At 40.9% G+C, this 20,757-nt stretch overlaps 1 protein-coding gene across 1 annotated transcript in view; it reads right to left on the reverse strand.

Annotated features, from left to right (window-relative positions):
- Positions 1–20,288, reverse strand: part of ITK (IL2 inducible T cell kinase) — a 54,841-nt gene extending 34,553 nt beyond the window's left edge. The window contains exons 1-2 of the mRNA XM_037044817.1: positions 19,993–20,288; positions 1,394–1,498 (exon numbers count right to left, since the gene is read on the reverse strand). Of these exons, the coding sequence (XP_036900712.1) occupies positions 1,394–1,498; positions 19,993–20,130 (243 nt within the window). The 5' untranslated portion in view covers positions 20,131–20,288. The remainder of the gene's footprint in view (positions 1–1,393; positions 1,499–19,992) is intronic.
- Between the last annotated feature and the right edge of the window lie 469 nt (positions 20,289–20,757).

A 20,757-nucleotide genomic window follows, 5' to 3' on the forward strand; every position in this document is an offset into this window, starting at 1 on the left:
CTCAGTGTTGGTTGTCAGAAAGGCAAACTCTGGATGATCAGGGGACCCTCCAGACGTTTGGGTGCCGTGCAGACACAGCTTGAACCTCTACAGCTTAGGCTACTTGTCTTGGGTTCAATGTCATCAGTAAGCCATCACTAAGTTAAAACAGCTGAAGAAAGAGTTCTCCTCTTGACAGCACCTTTATTTCTCATGTTAATTTTTTAGAAAATATAAACTTTGTGGCACATAAAAGAATAAGCTATTAGATGACAAATGTGTACTTAGGATTTTAAGAACTTCAAATTTTGAAATAATGTAAGATTCTCAAGAAGTTCCAAAAATAGTACAGAGTTCCTGGGTACTTTTTACCATCTTTCCCCAGTGATAACCACAGCACATTTTCAAAACCAGAAAACTGACACTGGTCCAATACTGTTTGGTAGACTACAGATCTTGTTTGATTTCACCAGTCTTTTTTCATGCACTCGTTTGTCATTGGAATTTTAATGACAGGAAAATGTATGTTATTCCTTTTACTTTCAGCCCTAAAAATTCCAACCCATGGAAGTTACCTTTCTAGTAGGAAAAAAGTCTTTTTCTGTAACACTCAGATTGTTAAACAAGGACGATACCATAGGATGTGCAAGGAGGTACCCACTTCCTGAGAGGCACAAATGCCAAGAGTGGTGATTAGATTTAGACAATGTCATAACCTAAAAACTAAAGATGCTCTCCACCAGCTCCGTCCAATAGAACTTCCTGTAACGATGGCATTATTCTATCATCCGTGCTGTCCAACATCGTAGCTACTAGCCCTGTGTGGCTATTGAACACGTGAAGTGTATATTCATTCAATGTGTCTTAATATGACTCAGAGCTAAAGTTCTAATACTGTTTAATTTAAGTGAATTCACATTTAAATTTAAACATCCACATGTGGTTAGTGGCTACTGTATTAAATAGTATAATTACAGATACTTCTCTGATGGTAAAATCTGATTCTTTTTCATCCCAGAACCTCCAGGCAATTTCTAACAAGAATTGCCATCAGTCACCTCAAATCATGAATAAATTGCACTTAAAGACCTAAAGGGTTAGGGCCCTTGGTAGTTTTTTTTCTCCCCCCTCCACCCCTGCCCCAGGCCTGGAGCAGAGTAATTAGGAATTTCCTTGAGATAGGGAAGACGTAGGGAAAGGGGAATGAGGAATGACAACTTTTTAGGATTTTGTGCTTAATCTGTGTTGAATGAATGAATGAGTAATTGAAAAAACACAGCAATGTTCTTTCATTCTTAGTCTTACTTGGTCTACACCAGAGTCATCTCTGTCTCACCTTCTCTTACAATGACTGAGGATTTCAACCATCATGGAAGGTATGGAGAACCAGTCCCCTCAGGCATGATATGCTTACCTGAAAAGGATATTTATAGTGGCAGGGGATGCTAATGTCACTTTTCACAATCTCAACACATTTGATTCTGGAGAGTTCAATGGAGCCCTTCAGTGTACGCTTTTTCTGTGGGAAGAAAATGCACATCCCATTTAAAAAGAGAAGACAGTATTCTTTCCAGGTTATTTCCAGAAACCCATCACTAGATAAGATCTATTCGTTTTGTAAACCATCTCCCCAAATATCCAGAAGCTACTACTTGGCCCTCAGTGGTGGAGAAGGACACCTTGAGCAGACTCCTAGGAGAATATACTTTTTGAATTTTCTTGATGGGGTGACTGATTTCCACTCATTGAGCCATGGCGTCTTATATTCCAGCGCCCTTGTGACAAACGGCAGCATTTGTAGAACTTGGACCTGGGATGGGCAATGCAGGCTACAGGAAACAGCCACACACGTGCCAGTTTTCTCTGCTTTGTGCTTATCCGTAGCCTTATTAACTCAGTAATCAAGACTGGGCCTGATCTGAATGATGGCATATACCTTTAGTGGCCCCTTTCTTTTCTGTATCTGGCTTCTCTGTGCCCCTTAGCTATCCATAGGCCCACAACGACAGTCCTGTAGCACATTCCTAACTCAGCTCTATCACCATCCCTTCTCCACACCCCTATCAAATCTTACCAGGCCCCATGTCTCATTCATTGGGAAGTTTGTTAGATGTATCTCCTTGGTAACTAATTCATATGATAGTCTTTGTGATTTATAATGATGTTAGATGTTACACATTTATAAGGGTCCTTGTCCTTGAAGAGTGGGTCCCAGGGGATGGTACCCAACAGGACTGATTCTATTAGTGGACTATCAGGCTCCAAAGAAGGCCAGTTAGGGAAAAGCTTTTGGAGATCAGAAGACTTTCACAGGCACCTAGAATTAGGCTTCCGTTGAGAACAGAGTTTAATTCATCTGTGGAACCAGTTGCAAAACACTTCATTATATCTCACCCCTTGAAAGGAGATAGCAAGTCGTGATGAGTCGGGGTAAAGTTTGGAAAAGGCTAGGTTCAAAGTTGTGCTCTGCCCCTAAGTAGCTCCATTCAGTTTGTCTAACCTCTCTGGACTCCAATTTCCACATCTGCTAAGTGACAATAGTAATGCCTACCTTTTAAGGGTTGATTACAAAACAAAATGGGAGATGTAATTATGTTGTTTATAATAAGTGCCCTCGGTAAAGGGTACCGATTATCTCAATTAAAGTGGTTAAGGAAGCAGTATTACAGGAGAGTTGTGATATGTTGAGTGCACTGGGTTGGTGTTCAGGGAGCCATGACATCACCAAATTCTCAAGCAGTGTGACTAGTCTTAACCTTCCATTTTCCGATACCCAGACTGGTTGCTGGCCCGTGTGTTAGTGGCTGAGGCACAGAACTGAGATGGAAAAAAGTCAAGATGTCAGAAGTACCTCCAATCAAATACAGGGAAGCTTTCTGGCATTTCTCTTTACATTTTCTTTCTAAACATCTACTTGATTCATTTTCGATAGTACAAAATCTATCCATGGTCATTGTGAAAAATAAAACAATATGGAGGTATATGGAGAAAATATTTACAGTGTCTTATTATCCTTTCCTTTTCCACAACCCTAAAGTAGTCAAGGTTAACCATTTGGAATGTACCGTCATCCCCACACACATTTATAGGATATATACAAATAAAAATGAGCCTCTTCCCCACACAGCAGTCTAAAACCACTTTGTAATGTAGCAATGTAGGAAGAGGTCAGACTCCCCTTAAAAGCCTCTGAAAACATGTGCCTTTTGGACTCAGACTATCTTTTTATGTAGAGATTGCCGCAGCTAGAAATATATGCCCTGATTGTGCCCATAATCACAGTCTGCGGAATGTTTAATCTGGTTTTCAAAAACAGAAGAGTACAAGGGAGCAGCCTTCTCAACAGCCATCTGCCATTACCAGTAAACAGGGAGTCTAAGCGTTGAGGTTTCCTTGTTTTTTGACCTCTGTTGGGTCATTTCCTTAGTAGTACACACAGTGAAATGCAACAAAAGGTTCACAGCAGTGATAGGACGACTCCCTTTCAGACATTTCTGCCCTCGGACCACCAAGTCCTGTGCTCCCTGAAAGTAGAGACCAGTCTCCATCAGATTTAAGGCTGATGCATTTAGCCATTTGGGAAATACTGACTGCAGGCCAGCTATGAGCAGGGCACTGTTCTGAAGGCAGGAAACAGAGAGGTGAACACAGTAGATTTCCCCCTGGAACTCAGAGTCTAGTCGGGAAGGCAGGTAATATTAGCAAGTGCTATGAAGACAATGGAAGAGGTTGATGCGATCCACTTGTGGTCAGAGCAGACCTCACAGGGGTGTCCAACCTTTTGACATCTCTGGGCCACACTGGAAGAAGAGTTGTCTTGGGCCACACATTAAATACATTGTGACACGTAATCACAAAAAAATCCCATGATTTTTAAAGTAAATTTACGATTTTTTGTTGGGCCACATTTGTAGCCATTCTGGGACGCATGCAGCCCATGGGCCATGGGTTGGACATCCCTGCTAGAGGGAGGGCATTCGAGGAAAGACCAGAAAGTTGAAAAAGGAGTCAGACATGACAAGGTCTGGGGGCGTGAGCATCCTGAGTGGCGTGCAAAGCTCTGGGGTAGAAAAGTCCTGGGTAAGTGCTGGCTGTCAATAGCCTGAGCTCATCATAACCAGGGTGCAGAGTGGAGGTAAATAGCAACTGGAGTCATGAACAGGGATTAAAATTCTATGTGAGATTCTAAAGTAATGCTGTTCAATAGGAACATAATGTGAACCAAATATGTACTTAGAGTTTCTAGTAGCCACGTTAAGAAAAGCAAAAGGAATCAAGTAAAATTAATTTGAAGAATACGTTTTGTTTAATTTAACACATATATCTAAAATATTATCACTTCTACATGGAATCACCATAAAAATGAATGTGATATATTACTTTTTTATACTAAGCTTTTGAAATCATGTATCACAACTTGGACAGGCCACATTCCAAGTGCTCAATAGCCATGCCTGGCTGCTAGCTGCTTCATTGGACAGTGCGGCTTTAAGGTTTTTCAGAGACACATCTCCTCTAAATTCAGATGATCTCCTCTGATTTTTTTTTAATACTTGTTGATTTCAAACATAGATTTGAAGAGATGTTTGCACCATCACCGCCTGTAGGTGAGCCTGCTCTCAGGTTTGCCTTTCTGTTGCATGAATTTTATGTTCCACTGTCAAAACTCACTCTTATTTCCAAATGGGTCCTTGGGCTCACCCCTCACAATCCGTTTTTGGGTCAGTCTGTCCAAAGGCCCACAGGCCATTCTTCTTTGATTTTATAAGACCCAATAGGTGATAAACAGTAGGCCAGCTGTACCTTTCCCCAGCCGGCACCAGGGAGCAAGTCAGCTAGCTAAACATAGTTCTTTCTCTGGCAAATGGTGATTGCCTGTAATCATCCCAAACAACTGTGCTATTTCTGAAAAATGCTGGGGTAAAACCTTCCAAGGAAGCCACACAAATACCACCAGAAAAAGAGACACACCAAGTAAAACATGCCTTCATTCTTCCTTGTTATTCTGTCTGCATCACTCGAGGTGAAAATCACGAAATTTCACTTGGCCTTATCTCCTTTCTTGGCCATGTTCAAAGCTGTCCTCATATTCCAAAGCTTCACCCTGGACATCTGACGTGTGTCTAACATAATCCAACAGGATGTCCATATCTTTGTACAAAGGCAAGCTTGAGAGAGAGGCTTTTATATTTCCTTTCTCCTTGTGCTAATTTTTGTGTAAAATAGAATTTTGGATTGTGACTTTCAAAGAGAGGCAGGAAAAAAACTAAATAAGAGATAATATTTTGAGTGCTCAAACTTTAAGCATTGAATACGCCATCTTATTTAATCGCAACCCCCATGTTAAAGGGGAGGAAGTTGAGGTTCAGAGGGGCTGAGTCTCTTTGTAACTGGAAGAGCAGCACACAAGTTCAACTCTATGACTCCAGAGTCTTGGTGAGTATGCTTCATGGCTTTGCACTTGCCCTGACTTTTTCCACAGGAGACTTTCCTTCCTCAACCAACACTGGACAATCAATTGCATGACCAGTTTCTCCCAGCCAACAGAGATTCGTTTCTGCCCCATTTGGTTATAAAATGCTTATGCTGGATCTCAGAGGGGGAGTATTTCCCCTGGTTCCTCAGAATAATTTAGGTCCGCTTTTCTCCATAACCTTGGCTTCTTGGCTGCCCAGCTCGTCCAGCAGATACATTAGTGAGAAGTTGTATGTCTGATACCCATGAAAGAAGACATCTCTACCCTTCTTAAAAACACCAGAATTTGAGCTTTCTGCTGTAGTGGGGCAGAGTGGGGCTGGAACAGAACTTCTAGGTCAGAAAGATGCCCATCTGCTGACCAGCTGTGCAACCTGAGACAAGTGTCTGAACTTCTCCGTTGCTGGGTACGTGTGTGTGTTTTAAGTGGGAATAATAACAGTCCTTGAATCATGGGCCAATTTATAGGACTTAAAAGAATGACACAGGCCCTGGCCAACTGGCTCTGTTGGTCATTCCATCATCCCCATACACCAAGCTTGTGGATTCTATTCCTAGTCAGGACACACGCAAGAAGCAACCATGACTGCATCAATGAGTGGAACAATGAATCAATTTTTTACTTTTTTCTCCCCCTTTCTCCCTCTCTCTAAAATAAATAAACAAAGGAATAAATGACATAAACCTACTAGCCAAATAAAATCATTCAAATAATAAACCAATCATTCAATTGTTACTTTCCTTCTCCAAATGCTGACCATAAAACAAGACTTTGTTTTCTTGTCTTTATGGGCCCACGTTTTCTTTGGGGATTTTTACTGGGGAGGGGGGGGGGCGGCGTGTGCAAATATGTAACCAGGAACCACCATTTGAGAAGATAAAATTAATTTTTAACTGGTGGTATTGGTGATTTTGACATTCCAAAGTCATTTGTTTACTTTGCCAAATATTTGTAAAAACAGAGCAAAGCAATGAAAGAGACCTGTTTCTTTCTCTTTCAACTTTGTTACAGTGTTAGGACCTGAGCTTTGTACTTCTCCCACTCTCCTGTCCAGACCTTTCTCAAACAGTTATTCACCAAAAGCTTAACTTACTGATAGCTTAGTGCTCAGCTTGTTTCACAAGAGTTTGGATTAGGACAGGTCTTAGGAGACTTAAGTCAAGAGGAAACTGTGATCATGGAATTTCAGGCACCAACTGAGAGGGTATTTTTGAAAAGGGAGTGATACATTTAAGACTTTCCTGGGGCACACTGTAAATGTAGCCACACGCTGCCTTTATCAGAACTTCTTTAAGATCAGGAAATCTTTTTGATGATGATTTTAACAAGGCATCTCAAATATTTTGTGCATTGCCTCTTCTGAGGTGGAGCCTAACCATTGTACCAATCTGAAATATTACAATGACACAATTGAAATTAAAACGTGTTATGTGGGATGAAACATGAGCAACTGACTTGGGGGCTGTTTGGCACACTTCCAAGAGAATGCAGAATATCAGTTCTAAAGTGAGTTTTAGGGGTCTTCCTGGATTCCAGTTCCATGCCTTCTGCAACACATGCTGGAGGCAACCCACAGATTCCCTCCCAGTCTCCTCTCTCAGCCTTCTGGTCTTTTATGACAAAGGGAATGCTTGTTCTGCGGGGCAGAAAGGTAGAGATTTGGAAGGAGGAAAAGCCATGGAATTCCTATGACAGATAACAGTTGTCTCAGTTCTTTGAGCTTAGTTCTCTGTGCTCTTTTTAGTTCTTTTGGTTTTTCAGGAGTAGGGGATACGGGAGTAGGACAGCTGCAGCTTAAATCTGTGACCCGTACTAGAGGAAGTCACCTAATAAGTTGCTTGATACCCAATATATATTAAATCCTACCATACAGGTGGTAGATTCACCTACATATATGTCTACATATACATAACTGTCTCTATAAAAAAAGTAGCACCTTCTAAACCACAAGTACAATTTGTAAGTAGCTGTTGTTGGTTCCTTCCCTCCCTACCCATCTTCAACTGAACCTGCCTCCACTCAACTGCAGTTCTGGAAAGCTCTGAAACTAAGGAAGCCACTGATTCTGAGGCTCCTGGTCTGCCTTTGAGCCAGGAGACTTCGATCCATCCCCCACCTGCCTTCTTTTCTTTCCTCTTTTCCACAAGACCTTTTAGTCACAGAGAAACTTGGGTCAACTGGCTTTCCTCCCCTCAGCTTTTCACACCGCGGGCTACATTGTGGGGAACACCCTGGCTTCTCCTCAAGGCAGCCAGCTTGTCAGTCGTGGCGCCCTGACCACCCAAAAGAAAAAAGTGAGGATCTTACCCAAAAAAGAGAAAAGAAGAAAAGAAAAAAGTTCTGTAGTCTCATCTAGTGTCCAGAGGGCATTGTGTGATCTTTAGTTAAAATGATGAATGTATTTTTTCACAAGAAACCAGTAAGATCAGATACCTATGTGAATGGCCCTAAGACTTGGGAGTAGAAAGTAGAAAGACAGCTTTTCTTTCTATCTTGTATCCTTCTGTATTGTTTCACTATTTTACTATGAATATGTATTTCTTTTATTGTATTTAAAAACAGCAAATGAAAGTATGTGTGTGCATCCCTTATGGGGTTTATCCTGTGGAAACATTTGTTTAAAAAATATAAAGATGTAGAAAAAAGATGTTCACAGTGGCATTATTTATTACACTAATAAACTTAGAGAAACTTAAATGTCCATCAAAGATGAATGGTTAAATTAGGACCCAGCCATTCTGTGTCTGCTCTGGAGCCCTAACAGTGTATATGGAGGGACAAATGTGCGTGTGTGTGTGTTTGTGCATAAAAGGCAGGTTTAGAGAAACAGATGAAAGCATCATCTTGCTTTTGGAAAAAAAAAAGATCAAATATATATTAGTTTGTGCAAAACTCAAAGGAATAGTACAAGAAGACAAACTGCTAATACTAGCTTTCCCTCCTGGGTGGTGGTGTGGCAGACTTTTGCAGTGCAAGTGACGTGTGTCTATAATAGCTGAAGTTTTTACAGTGAACATATACATGTACTAAGCAGAAAAATCAGAACAATGTTTTAAGGCAGTCAGAAACTTTTAAAACATCACACTGCAATACCAATTGGGCAGGAGGCAAGGAGAGCGTTGTCAGGGGTGTATATCAAATGCTGTGTATGCCACGTGATGCAGCTCTGCCATTGTAACCTTGTGACCTCATTAGCTGTCACCTGCTCTTCTGTGTTCATGGAGGTTCAAGTTCATGACGGACCCTCTTATGTTCTTCTTGAGCAATAGCCATTTTCCTCGTGGATTCTAAGGAAGCAAATCTGTGTGCTCCAATGTGGGTATATTTATCTTAGAAGAGAGGCAATAATTCAGGAATAAGTTCCAAGCCTCTTTCATATTTGATAAGAATATTAGTGATCCCGGCCTTTGAAAAGCATGTTTCTGTAAATCTGCTTACAAACGTGGGCAGGGTGAAAAGGACTTCTGCAGGAACTAAGAGCAAGAACTAAGTGCTATATGCCAGTATGAAGTAGGCCATCGCAATGGCCTGTAGCTTTTATATCTCAGTGTTTCTGGTCTCTGAATGCTCTTTCAAAGCCCCTCTTCTTTCCAGAATATCAGGATATGAGACTTTTAATGAGTTTGAAAGAGTATATTTTTGTACGTACTTTTGAAGTGCTGGAGAGTTGATAGCCAATGAAAGTAAATTAATAACAATTTTGTTGCAGTTTAGGAAATAACTCCTTGCACAGAGGTAATGTTCAATTAATATTTATTAACTGGTTGATTGAGGGAAGAGCAAGTGAGACCAAGCGTGCAGCAGAAAGTTTATTTGTAGGATGGAGACAAAACTCTTACCATAAATGGAAAGGCATCCATGTTTAGCTAATCTCCACATCTATCTCTAAATGCATGATATCATCGAAGAGAGAGATGGTCATAGTTCCTATTCATTTTGAACCCAAAGTGTCTTCAGAACTTATTCCATCAATGTGTAACTTTCTATGTTAAATATTTCACCTCAACGTGAAATTACTTTCTAATTTGGCTCTTATCTTTTCATTTCTACGAATCAATTTACACTCTGAGGAGACTGAGGAATTGGAAGGCACCTTGGGGATTATTGCAGGTGAAGGGGCAGGCCTAGAGGGCAGGGTCCTGGTATTCTCACTCAAGCATAGCCTTCCCACTTCAGATGTGGGGATGGAAATGACATGTATAGCTTTGTACTGGGAGGGGAGTTCAAAAACCACTGATGTAGTCCAACTGTGGACAAGAAGACTAAATTCCAGATAGAATAAGGAATTGACCAAGGTCACCCAGGTCAATTAGTGCCAGGTCTTCACCCTGTTACACTGCCATATTGTTGCTTTCTCACTTTTCCACACTCTTCTAAAATTATAGAATTAGGTGTGTTTGAGACTTTCAGTCCTTTATGCCCTATCTAAAATTAGACCTGAGCCCTGACTGGTGTGACTTAGTTGGCGTGGCTTAGTTGGTTGGGTGTCATTCCGAAAAATGAGTGGTCACTGGTTCAATTCACAGTCAGGGTACACGCCTGGGTTGCAGATTCAGTCCCCAGTCCGGGCGCAAATGAGAGGCAACCAATCGATGTTCTTACACATCCATGTTTGTCTTCCTCTCTTTCTCCCTCCCTTCCCTTCTCTCTAAATAGAAATACACACAATCTTTAAAAAATAAAATAAAATTAGAGCTGACCTCTGTGGAGCAGTAAAAAAAATTGCTGATGTGCTAACTTTCTGTACTTCATTTGCTTTTTAATAAAGGCAGTTGGTGATCTAACCAGTTGTGTGTCAGATCCTCTAAGATGACCAAGTAGGGAGACTGATGTTTGGCAGAGTGGGAGGCTTTTCTGCACCCCTTAAATTCTGCATATAGGTGGTGGGTTCATCTATGCATATATGACGGACTTGAAATCAAANTTAAAAAAATAAAATAAAATTAGAGCTGACCTCTGTGGAGCAGTAAAAAAAATGGCTGATGTGCTAACTTTCTGTATTTCATTTGCTTTTTAATAAAGACAGTTGGTGATCTAACCAGTTGTATGTCAGATCCTCTAAGATGACCAAGTAGGGAGACTGATGTTTGGCAGAGTGGGAGGCTTTTCTGCACCCCTTAAATTCTGCATATAGGTGGTGGGTTCATCTATGCATATATGACGGACTTGAAATCAAATCAGCATACCCATATACAAAATATTATATATTTCCCTCTCTCTTACCATAACATTAAAAACCTATGAAAACTGTGTACTTGAAAACTACCATAACATTGGATTCTCTTTTTAATTATATACTTCCTTCTTAGAAACACAATCTCAAAGTTTCTCGTAACTCTTGGCGGCCCCTTGCAGTGCTTCAGTGTCTTTGGAAGAGGGTGTTGCAACGAGTGATGGAGTCTGTCAGGGTTCTTATCCCAGGACACTGCTACCTCATGTGTGGTGCTCTATTGTCAGGGGCTGATTTTTAAAAGGTGACCATCCTGTCTTAGGTACGCTACAATTTTTTCAGTGTTTTCACTCTACTTGGAAACAACATGAAGAGTCAAACAATAGATGATAAATTCATCAATGTGTTCAGACACATGAAATAGATAAGCATCTCCAAAATCAACCCATTCAATTATTAACATTGATGTCTTCAGACAAAAGAGTTATGGAGAGCATTTTGTGTGTTTCATTTATTTTTATAACAATATATTGGCTGGTCTGAGTGCAGTGGTGCCTACAACAATATATGAAGCCTCATTGCTCTGTCTTTTCAGATTGATCAAAGTGGATTTAACTGGATTCTAGCTTAATTTTGGTCCTTGCTGCTATAGACTGCCTGAGCTCAGTGCTGGTCTTGGGGCAAGTTACATACCAGGCACTTTTCCACAAAAATGTGGAGTAGAATGATTCTAGACGAAGTACCCCCTAGAAAGAAGATGCTATAATTAAGTTAAAACATAAAGTCACTGATGGGCAATTCAGAATTGCCCATAGCATACTACACAGTAGGTCAGAAAAATTCATCCATCTAGACCAGTGATTTTCAACTGGTTTGCTGCAAGAATTTTTAAAACATTCAATACCTGACGATTTAGTCAGAGATTCTGACCTCTTTTCTTTCAGATCGTCAAATTAAAAAAATGGCAACAGCCAACGCAACAATAGCCATCCAGTGTGAATAGATCAAAATTATACCTATTTTTTGTCAGATTGGCAAAAAATACACTTGTTGGTGTGCCACAGAATTCTAGTAATTATAATAGTTTGTGTGCCAAGAGATGAAAAAGGTTGAAAATTGCTAGGTGATCTAGACCACCACAGTAGCCTCAGCCGGCTTCCTGGCTGCTGCTCTTGCCCCTTGTATAGTCTGTCATCCCCACAGACATCAGATATAAATTGCTTCTCTGACCACCCTTCTTCCCAAACAGCCCCAGCTTACTGCTTAGTTTTCCCCCAGAACCTACCACAGTCTGTATGTGCCCCATGTATTTATATACCTGCACGTTGTCTGTCTCATCTACTAGCATGTGAGCTTATGAGGGAAGGTGCCTCATCTTGATTATTAACCACTGTAGTCCTAGCATCTAACACAGAGTCTGGCACTTAGCAGATACTCACGGAATGTTTGCTGAGCAAAGGAATAAATCTAAATATACCAAAAGGAAACACTTCTTTGATACAGTGTTAAATAAAAATAAATAAATACATAGAAATATAAAAGCTTTGGCACCATACAGGGTAGGGCAAAAGTAGGTTCACAGTTGTAAGTACAGGAAACAGAGTTCATTCTCCTATTACTATTGATTAGTTATTATATTATTTTCCACATGAATAACTGTAAACCTACTTTTGTCCCACCCTGTATATGCAATTTTGGGAGGAAAAAAGTATTATACTATTTGATTTTTTATTAACAGGTAGGTATAATTTCTGTGACTTTTTTTTAAATTCTTTTCTTTTAAGATTTTATTTATTTATTTATCTTTAGAGGGGAAGGAGAGAGGGAGAGAAACATCAATGTATGGTTGCCTTTCATGAGTCCCCTGCTGGGAGTTGGCCTGCAGGGAACTGGACTACAACCCAGGCATGTGCCCTGACTGGGAATCGAACCGCGATCCTCTGGTTCTCAGGCCTGTGCTCAATCCACTGAGCTACACCAGCCAGGGCCCAATTTCTGTGACTTTTTATGTATACAAATAAATTTATAAATTTACAAATACTAAAATATAGTGAGAAACATGCTTATAAATTACTTTAGGTTAGTGGGGATTATATGGCAACATAAGACTTGAGATCAGGTTCTTATTCTGTTAACATACCGATCATTTTTACTGAATTTCAAGAAGTCAAGCAGCTATCTGATCTACAACGGGAATTTTATATGCATGGTACACCATTTCAGAGCTCCCGTTTCCTCCTCAGAGTCAGGAAGGCAACCCCACACTGACATCTGGATGAAAATTTTGTCCTGGGAGAGCTTCCTTCAGCAGGCCTAATAACTCGTGGGTGAGTGGAAGAATTCATCACCGTTTGGTTAAGGAAATGGGAGAATGAGAATTTTCTATATGGCCACTGACAACTTAAGAACTGTAAAATGGTTTCCTATGGGGTCCATTGCTACGTTTAAAATGACGATGCCTTGTAGTCCATGGACCTCATACTTCAAGAGACTCTTGTGTTTTCTACTGAAACCTTTCTCCCAGACTGAGCCAGGAACTAAGCCCTCACATTTTTAGGATTGTTCTGTGGACTATTTTTCTTACAGAAATACATTCATTGGTTGCATCAGTCCCTGAGCAGTAAGAATCAAATCTAATTTTAATGTGAGAGTAGTTCCTTCCAAAACAAAAATTCTCTAGCCTGTGGCTATCTCCATAGAACATCAACAGCACACCACACAGGCAAATATCAATTCACAAAGCAACCCCATGAAGGCAGATGTGGCAACTGCACACGTTTAGCCTTGAGTGGCTTGAATTGCAAAGAACTCAGCTTTGTATTCTTACTTTTCTTGGTCTGGTTGGATAAGGCCCGCAGTTTAGCTCCCAGATGCTCTTCTGAATTGAATATGAGTTCCGTGATTCACTCACTGAGTATTTACCAGCCACCCCTGCATCTCATGTTAATGATGCAATGATGAGCAAGGCAATCAAGATCCTGGTCTCATGGATGTTGCGGATCCCTTCCAGTGGATGTATGGACAGAAGACAGACAAGGAACCACATCAATAGATGCACTGAAGCATCTATTGCATTAGAAGAAAAAAAAGAACGAGAATCCTGGGGAAATATTTAAAGATATGGGAAACAAGAAAGAACCATACCTGCAAAAATATGAGTTGTTCCTGACAGTGAGAACAGCTAACACAAAGGCCCTGCAGTTGCAGGACCCCAGGAACGAGCACCCCCTCAAGTGTGCTCACCCTTGCTCACCCTGGTCCTGACCCTGTACAAGGGCCCTAGGAGGAGCACTAGTTTGGGGTGGCCAAGATTCTGAAAGAAGGCAGTTGGGACAGGAGCACAATGGATACAGGAAAGTGTGATGTGAAATGAAATCAGACAGGCGGTTAGGGACTACAAGATGAAGAGCCTTGCAGGTGACAAAATTTATTTGAATACTCTAAACAGCCATGGAAGATGTTAAAGTAGAGGAAAATATATGCATTATCATTTATAAAGTTTATTCTGGGTTTTGCATGGGTAATAGATCATACAGAGCGTTGAGTGTCAGTGAGAGCTAGAAGGCAACTCAATCATGTAGGAATGAAGTGGAGAGAGACCATGACTGATGAAAGTCTCCAGGAAAAATGCTCATGTAGCTTTAAGAATACTATCTGCAAATGGTTTAGCTGTAAAAGGCAAGGAAGAAAGGGGAAGGCAGGGTGGAGGCAAGAGAGGAACAGAGTTGCTTGGTTCTGTTAAAAAGAGTTGGGGTAGGTGTGGCTGGCCTCCCTCCTGGTTCCTAAATGTGTCTCTCTGGCCCAGCTCTGCTTTTAAGAGCTGGGTCAGAGAGACACAGTTCCTCATCCTCCAGGAGGATTGGTCTCCAGGAGAGATCAATCTCCTGACCCTCGTCTTCCTCAGTCCGAGGCTAGGCCATGGATCGAGGGAGTCTTATTTACTTACTCCTACATTCAGGGATTTCCTGTGTAAAGTCCTATATCACTTGCTTTGTTCTGTATTCTTCTGCCATTGAGCCTGGTTTTGTAAAGGTTCACTTGTGGAACTCTAACCTCTCCAACTGTATCTACACCTTGTGCCCTTCCTCCTTTCTTCCCTCCCTCCCTCCTTTCCTTCCTTCCACAGATAATTAGTGATATGTGTTAGGCACTGCCCTAGACACTGGTGGTGCCATCTTTAGCAAACTGGGTGCCAGCCTTCCTAAAGCTTATTATATAACAGAGGGTGGGGTGGAGGAATGGCTTTGATACAATAATCGTGTTAATGAGTGGGTTACGACAACTTTGGCATGTGTTCTGAAGAAAGGGTATGTATGTGTTGCTAGGGCAGAGCCCAGCAAAAGGAGATGACCTAGTCTAGGAAAATCAAGGATGGTGTTCCCAAGCAAGTGACATTTAAGGTGGAAGCCTTAAAGTTGAAGAAAATCTTGTGTGGTTGGAGGCCAGAAAGATGGGACAAAGAGGGGCATGAGCTGAGTTATTGGAAATCACATTATACATTCCGGCGTTCACTTTCAGGGCAAAGGATAGAACCACTGAGGGGCAAGTCAGCTTCTGATGAGGAGCATCAAGACCAAGACATGATCACTGTCACCACGTTAAATGCTCACTGTGTCAAGTGGAGTCAGGGTGGGGGTGGGGGTGCTGTAGCGTGTATGCAAGGAGACAGGAGGTGGCCGCTGTCCCAGGTAAGAGTTGCTGTTGGCTTTCATGAGGAAGGTGACTGTAGAAAAGGGAGAGAAGTGGACAGATTCTAGAGGAACTTAAGAGGCTCTCATTTCTTTGTGAACACATGGGAGGGCTCCCTGAAGTGAATGAAGACAAAGATCCGGTCTGGACTCTATGTGGAAATGATAGGGCTCGTAACATACTTCATTGCAGAAGAACCGTGTGACATGGGTTGCTGATTTCCAGGAGTGTTCTTACTTTGTGGACTTCAAAGCAAGAAGGCATTTCCCACTTTGTAATAGCCCAGTGGAGTCTCTAATTACCTATGAGTAACAACTACTAATAGTAATAAGCTTTATTAATCAGGGAGGCTCTGGAGACATATGGAACCTCAGGCAAGTTATTTAAACTCGCTTTGCCTCAGTTTCCTGGTCTGTAAAGTGGGGTAATAATAGTGCCTAGTTTTCAGGGTGATTGTAAGAATTAGATGAAATAACCCACATTCAATACAGTGATTGACATGTGGTAAGCGCTCAGTTAATATTAGTTACTATTATTATTAAAATAATGGGTGACTTGCATCTTGTTAAAAGTAAACAAGATCAAGAAGGACTGTTTAAAAATTTTTAAACATGTAAATAGCTTTCTAGAGGGTCATACAGCATTAAGCAACTTACATTAAAACACATAGCTCTTCAGTGGTGGGTCTGGTCTTTGACACAAATTTGTCTAACACCAGAAGCTGTGGTTTTGACCACTGCACAGTCATCCCCACCTGTAAGTTTTAATTTAGGATGGATACATGTTACAAGAGCTGGTTCTGCTGATAGATTAGACTGTAGGCTAAAGGGAAGTGTCTGTGAGGAGTCGTGACCCTTCTGCACACGGTGACTAGAATGGTGATCCTGACGGTTCATCCCGTCCTATGTCAGTGGTGGTGGTTTTAATGCCATAGCGAGCACCGTAAGCTTGATTCCTCAGGTGCGGGGTCATGAAAATGGGGAACCCTTTCCAGTTCTCCCACGGGCCCTTCAGAAGTTTGAGATGGTACTATTACGGCACCAAGCTTATAACCTACATCTGTCATGAAATATTCAACACCACTTGACGTAGGTAGTGTTGAGGCTCTCACTTTGCACATAGGAAACAGAAGCTTTAAAGGCTATTTTGCTCATATCGAGAAAGTGATAGGGGCAGGATTTGAATCCAGCTCTGGTTGCCTAGACTGACCTCACCAAGCTGTGATGCTTGTCTCCATCCATCCTGCCCCATCCAGCCCATGCTTAGTGGGCATACCTGAGGCCCTCTCTTTGACTCCTGCCAAGGACTCAGGGTTAGTCATGTGCAACTATGCATGTTGCTCAGTCATACCTCTCCAGAGATTATTTGTATTTAGCTAGTGGTGTGCTAGAAAGGGCTTGTACTGGCTCATGAGACCTGGCTGTTAAATTTGCAGGAATTTTGTGAGCCAGTAGACATCACATCAGTAGTTTAAAACTGGCCACAATGGGAGTATTTACACCAGAGAAAGTGGCAAACCCTTTGAATCAGGGCTCCCCCACACTCTATTGTCATTACTACTACAATGGATGTTAAATATTTACCAACACCAGGCCCTAATTTTTCATTGTCTTCTATTAAAAAATGTCAGGCATCGGGGACCACTTAGCAAAGAGTTTGGCAAGCACAGAGAAGTGTCTGAAATTGTGCCTGCCAGTGAGCCACCACCTGCCCACTTTTTGCTTCTTTCTGGCCCACTGCTCGGGCAGGATAAAGGAGCGTTCTAGGCCTGCTGAAAACACGTGCACCACTCCACAAGGGAAACAAATGCCAGAACTAACTCCATGTTAAAATGAAAGGCTCAACCAGCATTATCATAATGCTGGATATTTAAAGTTAGAAAAAAATACTTAATTTACGGAACTACAGAATTTGTCCCTCGGTAGGTAGAAGGACTGTTTTGCATAGGATGTCATAAATCTAGAATTTTAGAGCTGCGAGAAACATAATTTTACAAATGAGAAAAGAAAAAAGAAGCTGAAACCTTGAGAGAGGCAACGATTAACCCAGCATCACACGTCTCATGATGCATGTACATGTCTCCCCAACAAACTTGTATTTAGCCACAGAATTGAAGGAATCCAGAACGCTGATGTTAAGCTCAACTTTAAAGAATTCTTTGTTGTGTCCCTTCATTTGAAAATAAATATATTATTCTAACCTGCTCGCTCCTACAGGGACATGATGATGCCACAAACAGCTAATTTAATTACGCACTTACTAGGTGACAGGACTTCTTTAAGTACTTCATATGTTAACTTGAACTACATGAAATTGTCAATAGCAGACCTTTTTAAAGCTACCAAATGGTGATTTCAAATAGTTCAATCTAAATACATTCTCTCTATTAACCTTTACCATCATCCCATGGAATGAATACTGTTATCATGCCCATTTTATGAATGGGAAAAACAAAGCTTTAATTTAAAAACAAAAAGTTTTGGCCCAGCCAGTAGCTCAGCTGGCTAGAGTATTGTCCTGATATGCCAAGGTTCTGGGTTTGATCTTTGCTCAGGGCACATAAGAGTCAACCAATGAATGCATAAATAGTGGAACAACAAATCAATGTCTCTCTCGTTCTAAAAATCAATAAATAAACATTCAAAAAATAAAATAATTAAAAACAAAAAATTTCTTCCCACACGTGTAAGTGCTATTCTTATTTATGGGTGGTGCACAATGTGTTCTTGTGTGCAGATTAATGGCCCTTAACAATGGCCCATATATAGAGCATGAGTATAAACCCATAGACATTAGAAAACAAGAAATTTGATGATTGCCCATCTGCTATATTCCACACAAAAATGTTAGAAACCAGAGCTCAGTGCTCCCCAGAATGAATTAATTGCCCTGGAATTTTTCATAATGCTTGAACAAAAACGTAGAGTGATTTTACAACATTGTCATCTGAACATTATAGTCAAGACAATTCTGAATCAGGACCATCTGATTGTGTGTTTTTTGCAAATAATATTGTTTTGAATTCCCCTCTAAACAGTTCAAATAGCAATACTGCTCAGAAAAAATTAACACTAACTCAATGAGATGATGCTCTGTTGAGTCGGAAAAACACGTTGATAAAAACTGTAAAATGGGCTTTAAGAAAACATTTAAAGGTAAATGACTGCTCTTTCACTATGAAGCAAGAACTTCTAATATTCTATGCACAATAAGAAATTGACCGATGACATATGCTTTATCAACTCCATATGATGAATCCTCCAAGTAAAAAACTTGCCTACTGGCTCTCTATTAATTTAACCAGCAAATATTTACTGAGTACCTGCCCCAGCAGCCTTGCGTATGCTTTCTGATTGATTGCTGATTGTCATTAGTAAGCATCTGCTGACAATAAGCATGTGTTCTCACCTTTAAAAAGAGGCAGGACTATTTCATCTGACACTCCGTGACAGCCCAGCCTAAATCAGGATTTCATTTCATCGAACACTTGAATGCAACCCAAAGTCATGCCTACACCTACTAAGTCTGATTCCAACGAGAAACCAGAGCATCCTTGTCTCTGAGTGACCCCCTAATGTTATTTCCCTTCATTAGGCTATCAGTGAAAACCCATGTCCAACTTCCCTAATGACAGAAAAATAATACAATGATAAAATAAGAAATCAAACACCCTTAAAAAATTGCTGGGAAAGACTAAACAAGTGCTACTTCATAGAAACAAAGGATTTTTTAAAAGAAAGCAGTGTTTGTAGGTGGTGTTCGCAGTCCCTCCATTTTATACAGAGAGAGCCTGGCAAAGAAGGTAGACTCGTCTGTCCATGCTCACTCACCTAGAGGGGAGTCAAGTGTGGTCTCCCAATCCCCTGTCCAGTGCTTTTTGTACCGAACTACGGAGCTTTGATCATTCATGTTGCTCTTGTTATTATTGACATTATGGAATGTAAGGATGCCTTCAGATATATAAAAAGTCTGACTTAGCTAAGCAGCTGTAATCTTCCAGATAAGAACCGCTGGTCTGTACCGCATAACACTTTGTGCACGATAACCCTAGTCTCCTGGGAAGTTTTTAAGGGATATAAAGGTTCACCATTGTGCCTTGCAAATTTTAGACAATTAAATGCCCAGAGAATATTTTCACAAGCTACCAAGTGAGTGATGATCATGAAAACAAACAGAACTGAATTCATAAAATTGAAAACACCGAACCCCATCACTTAATCGCCCTAAGAACTAGTTTCATCCAGCATAACATTAAGGAAATGGGGCATGATCATCACTCAGGTCGCAATGATTGCCGATATTTTTATTAATCTGTGTCCCATAAAATGTAACATAATTCAAATGAAATTTAAATTCTATCCAGTCATAACACTTGCCAAATAAAATATTATGATGTAAACATTAAACTCAAGCCTGAAGGGGAAAATTGCTAATAACTATTAAGTTTACTCTTGTATAGTTTCTAGAACTGAAGTCACCTAACACACCTGCCCCACCTCTTGACTTTTCTCCACATTCCCTTCAGATTACTCTCGTTGTGCTTTTTAGGTGGTCATAGCAAGTGTGTCTGTGTCCCCTCTATCCTTATTTTATTCCATGTCTTTCCTTCCTGATTCAGCCCCATCTAAATAGAAAATACCGTTTGAAAAAAGGCAAAAACAGCGCAGTTCTTACATACCCCATGACGGTCCTCAAAGTATGCCAGGCTGGTTTTGGTTAAAACAAAGAAGCGGACTTTAAAGTTCGAGGGAGAAGTTCTTCTCTTTTGTTGGGATTTCTTGATGAGCTGTTCTTCTAGGAGGATAAAGTTGTTCATGATCCAGTTCTTCAAAAGCGACGTGCCTTGAGCATCAGCTCTCAGCACAAGCAGAGGAAACAGCTTCGGAGCAAGGAATGTGATGGGGAGGCAGTTGATCCTGAGAGAGTTGTTCAAAGGCACCTTGCCTCCAACGTTATCTTTCTATCAATGTTCAGTCAACATCGCTGAGCTTCTTCTCTGATGTCAAAGACCATAACCACATCCTTTCGAAATTCACAACACTAAGAGGCATAGGTAAAAAAAAAAAAATACACATGCTCTTGGCTGTATGGTTTGAAAATGATATTTGAAAAACCTTAGACTCAAAATGATATGAAGGACTGGAGTTTAATCTTTATGGTTCCTGGTTTAGCCCATGCAACAGTTAAGGCATGTAGCATGAAGGGTAGGATCATGGCTCTGCGGCCAACGGGCGTAGTTTGTGTATTAGTTTCCTGTTGCTGCTGTAACAAACTATTACAAACTCAGTGGCTTGCGAATTTATTATTTTTACCATTCTGTAGTTCGGAAGTCCCAAATGGATCTCACTGGTCTGAAATCAAGATGTCAGCAGGGTTGGGGTCTTCCCTGGAGGTTCATCCAGGGCAGAATCTGTTTCCTTGACATTTCTCCGATTACCCGCAT

The sequence above is a fragment of the Sturnira hondurensis genome, unplaced genomic scaffold (assembly GCF_014824575.4).
Source record: "Sturnira hondurensis isolate 20B ecotype Veracruz unplaced genomic scaffold, ASM1482457v3 Scaffold0004152, whole genome shotgun sequence".
NCBI lineage: Eukaryota > Metazoa > Chordata > Mammalia > Chiroptera > Phyllostomidae > Sturnira > Sturnira hondurensis.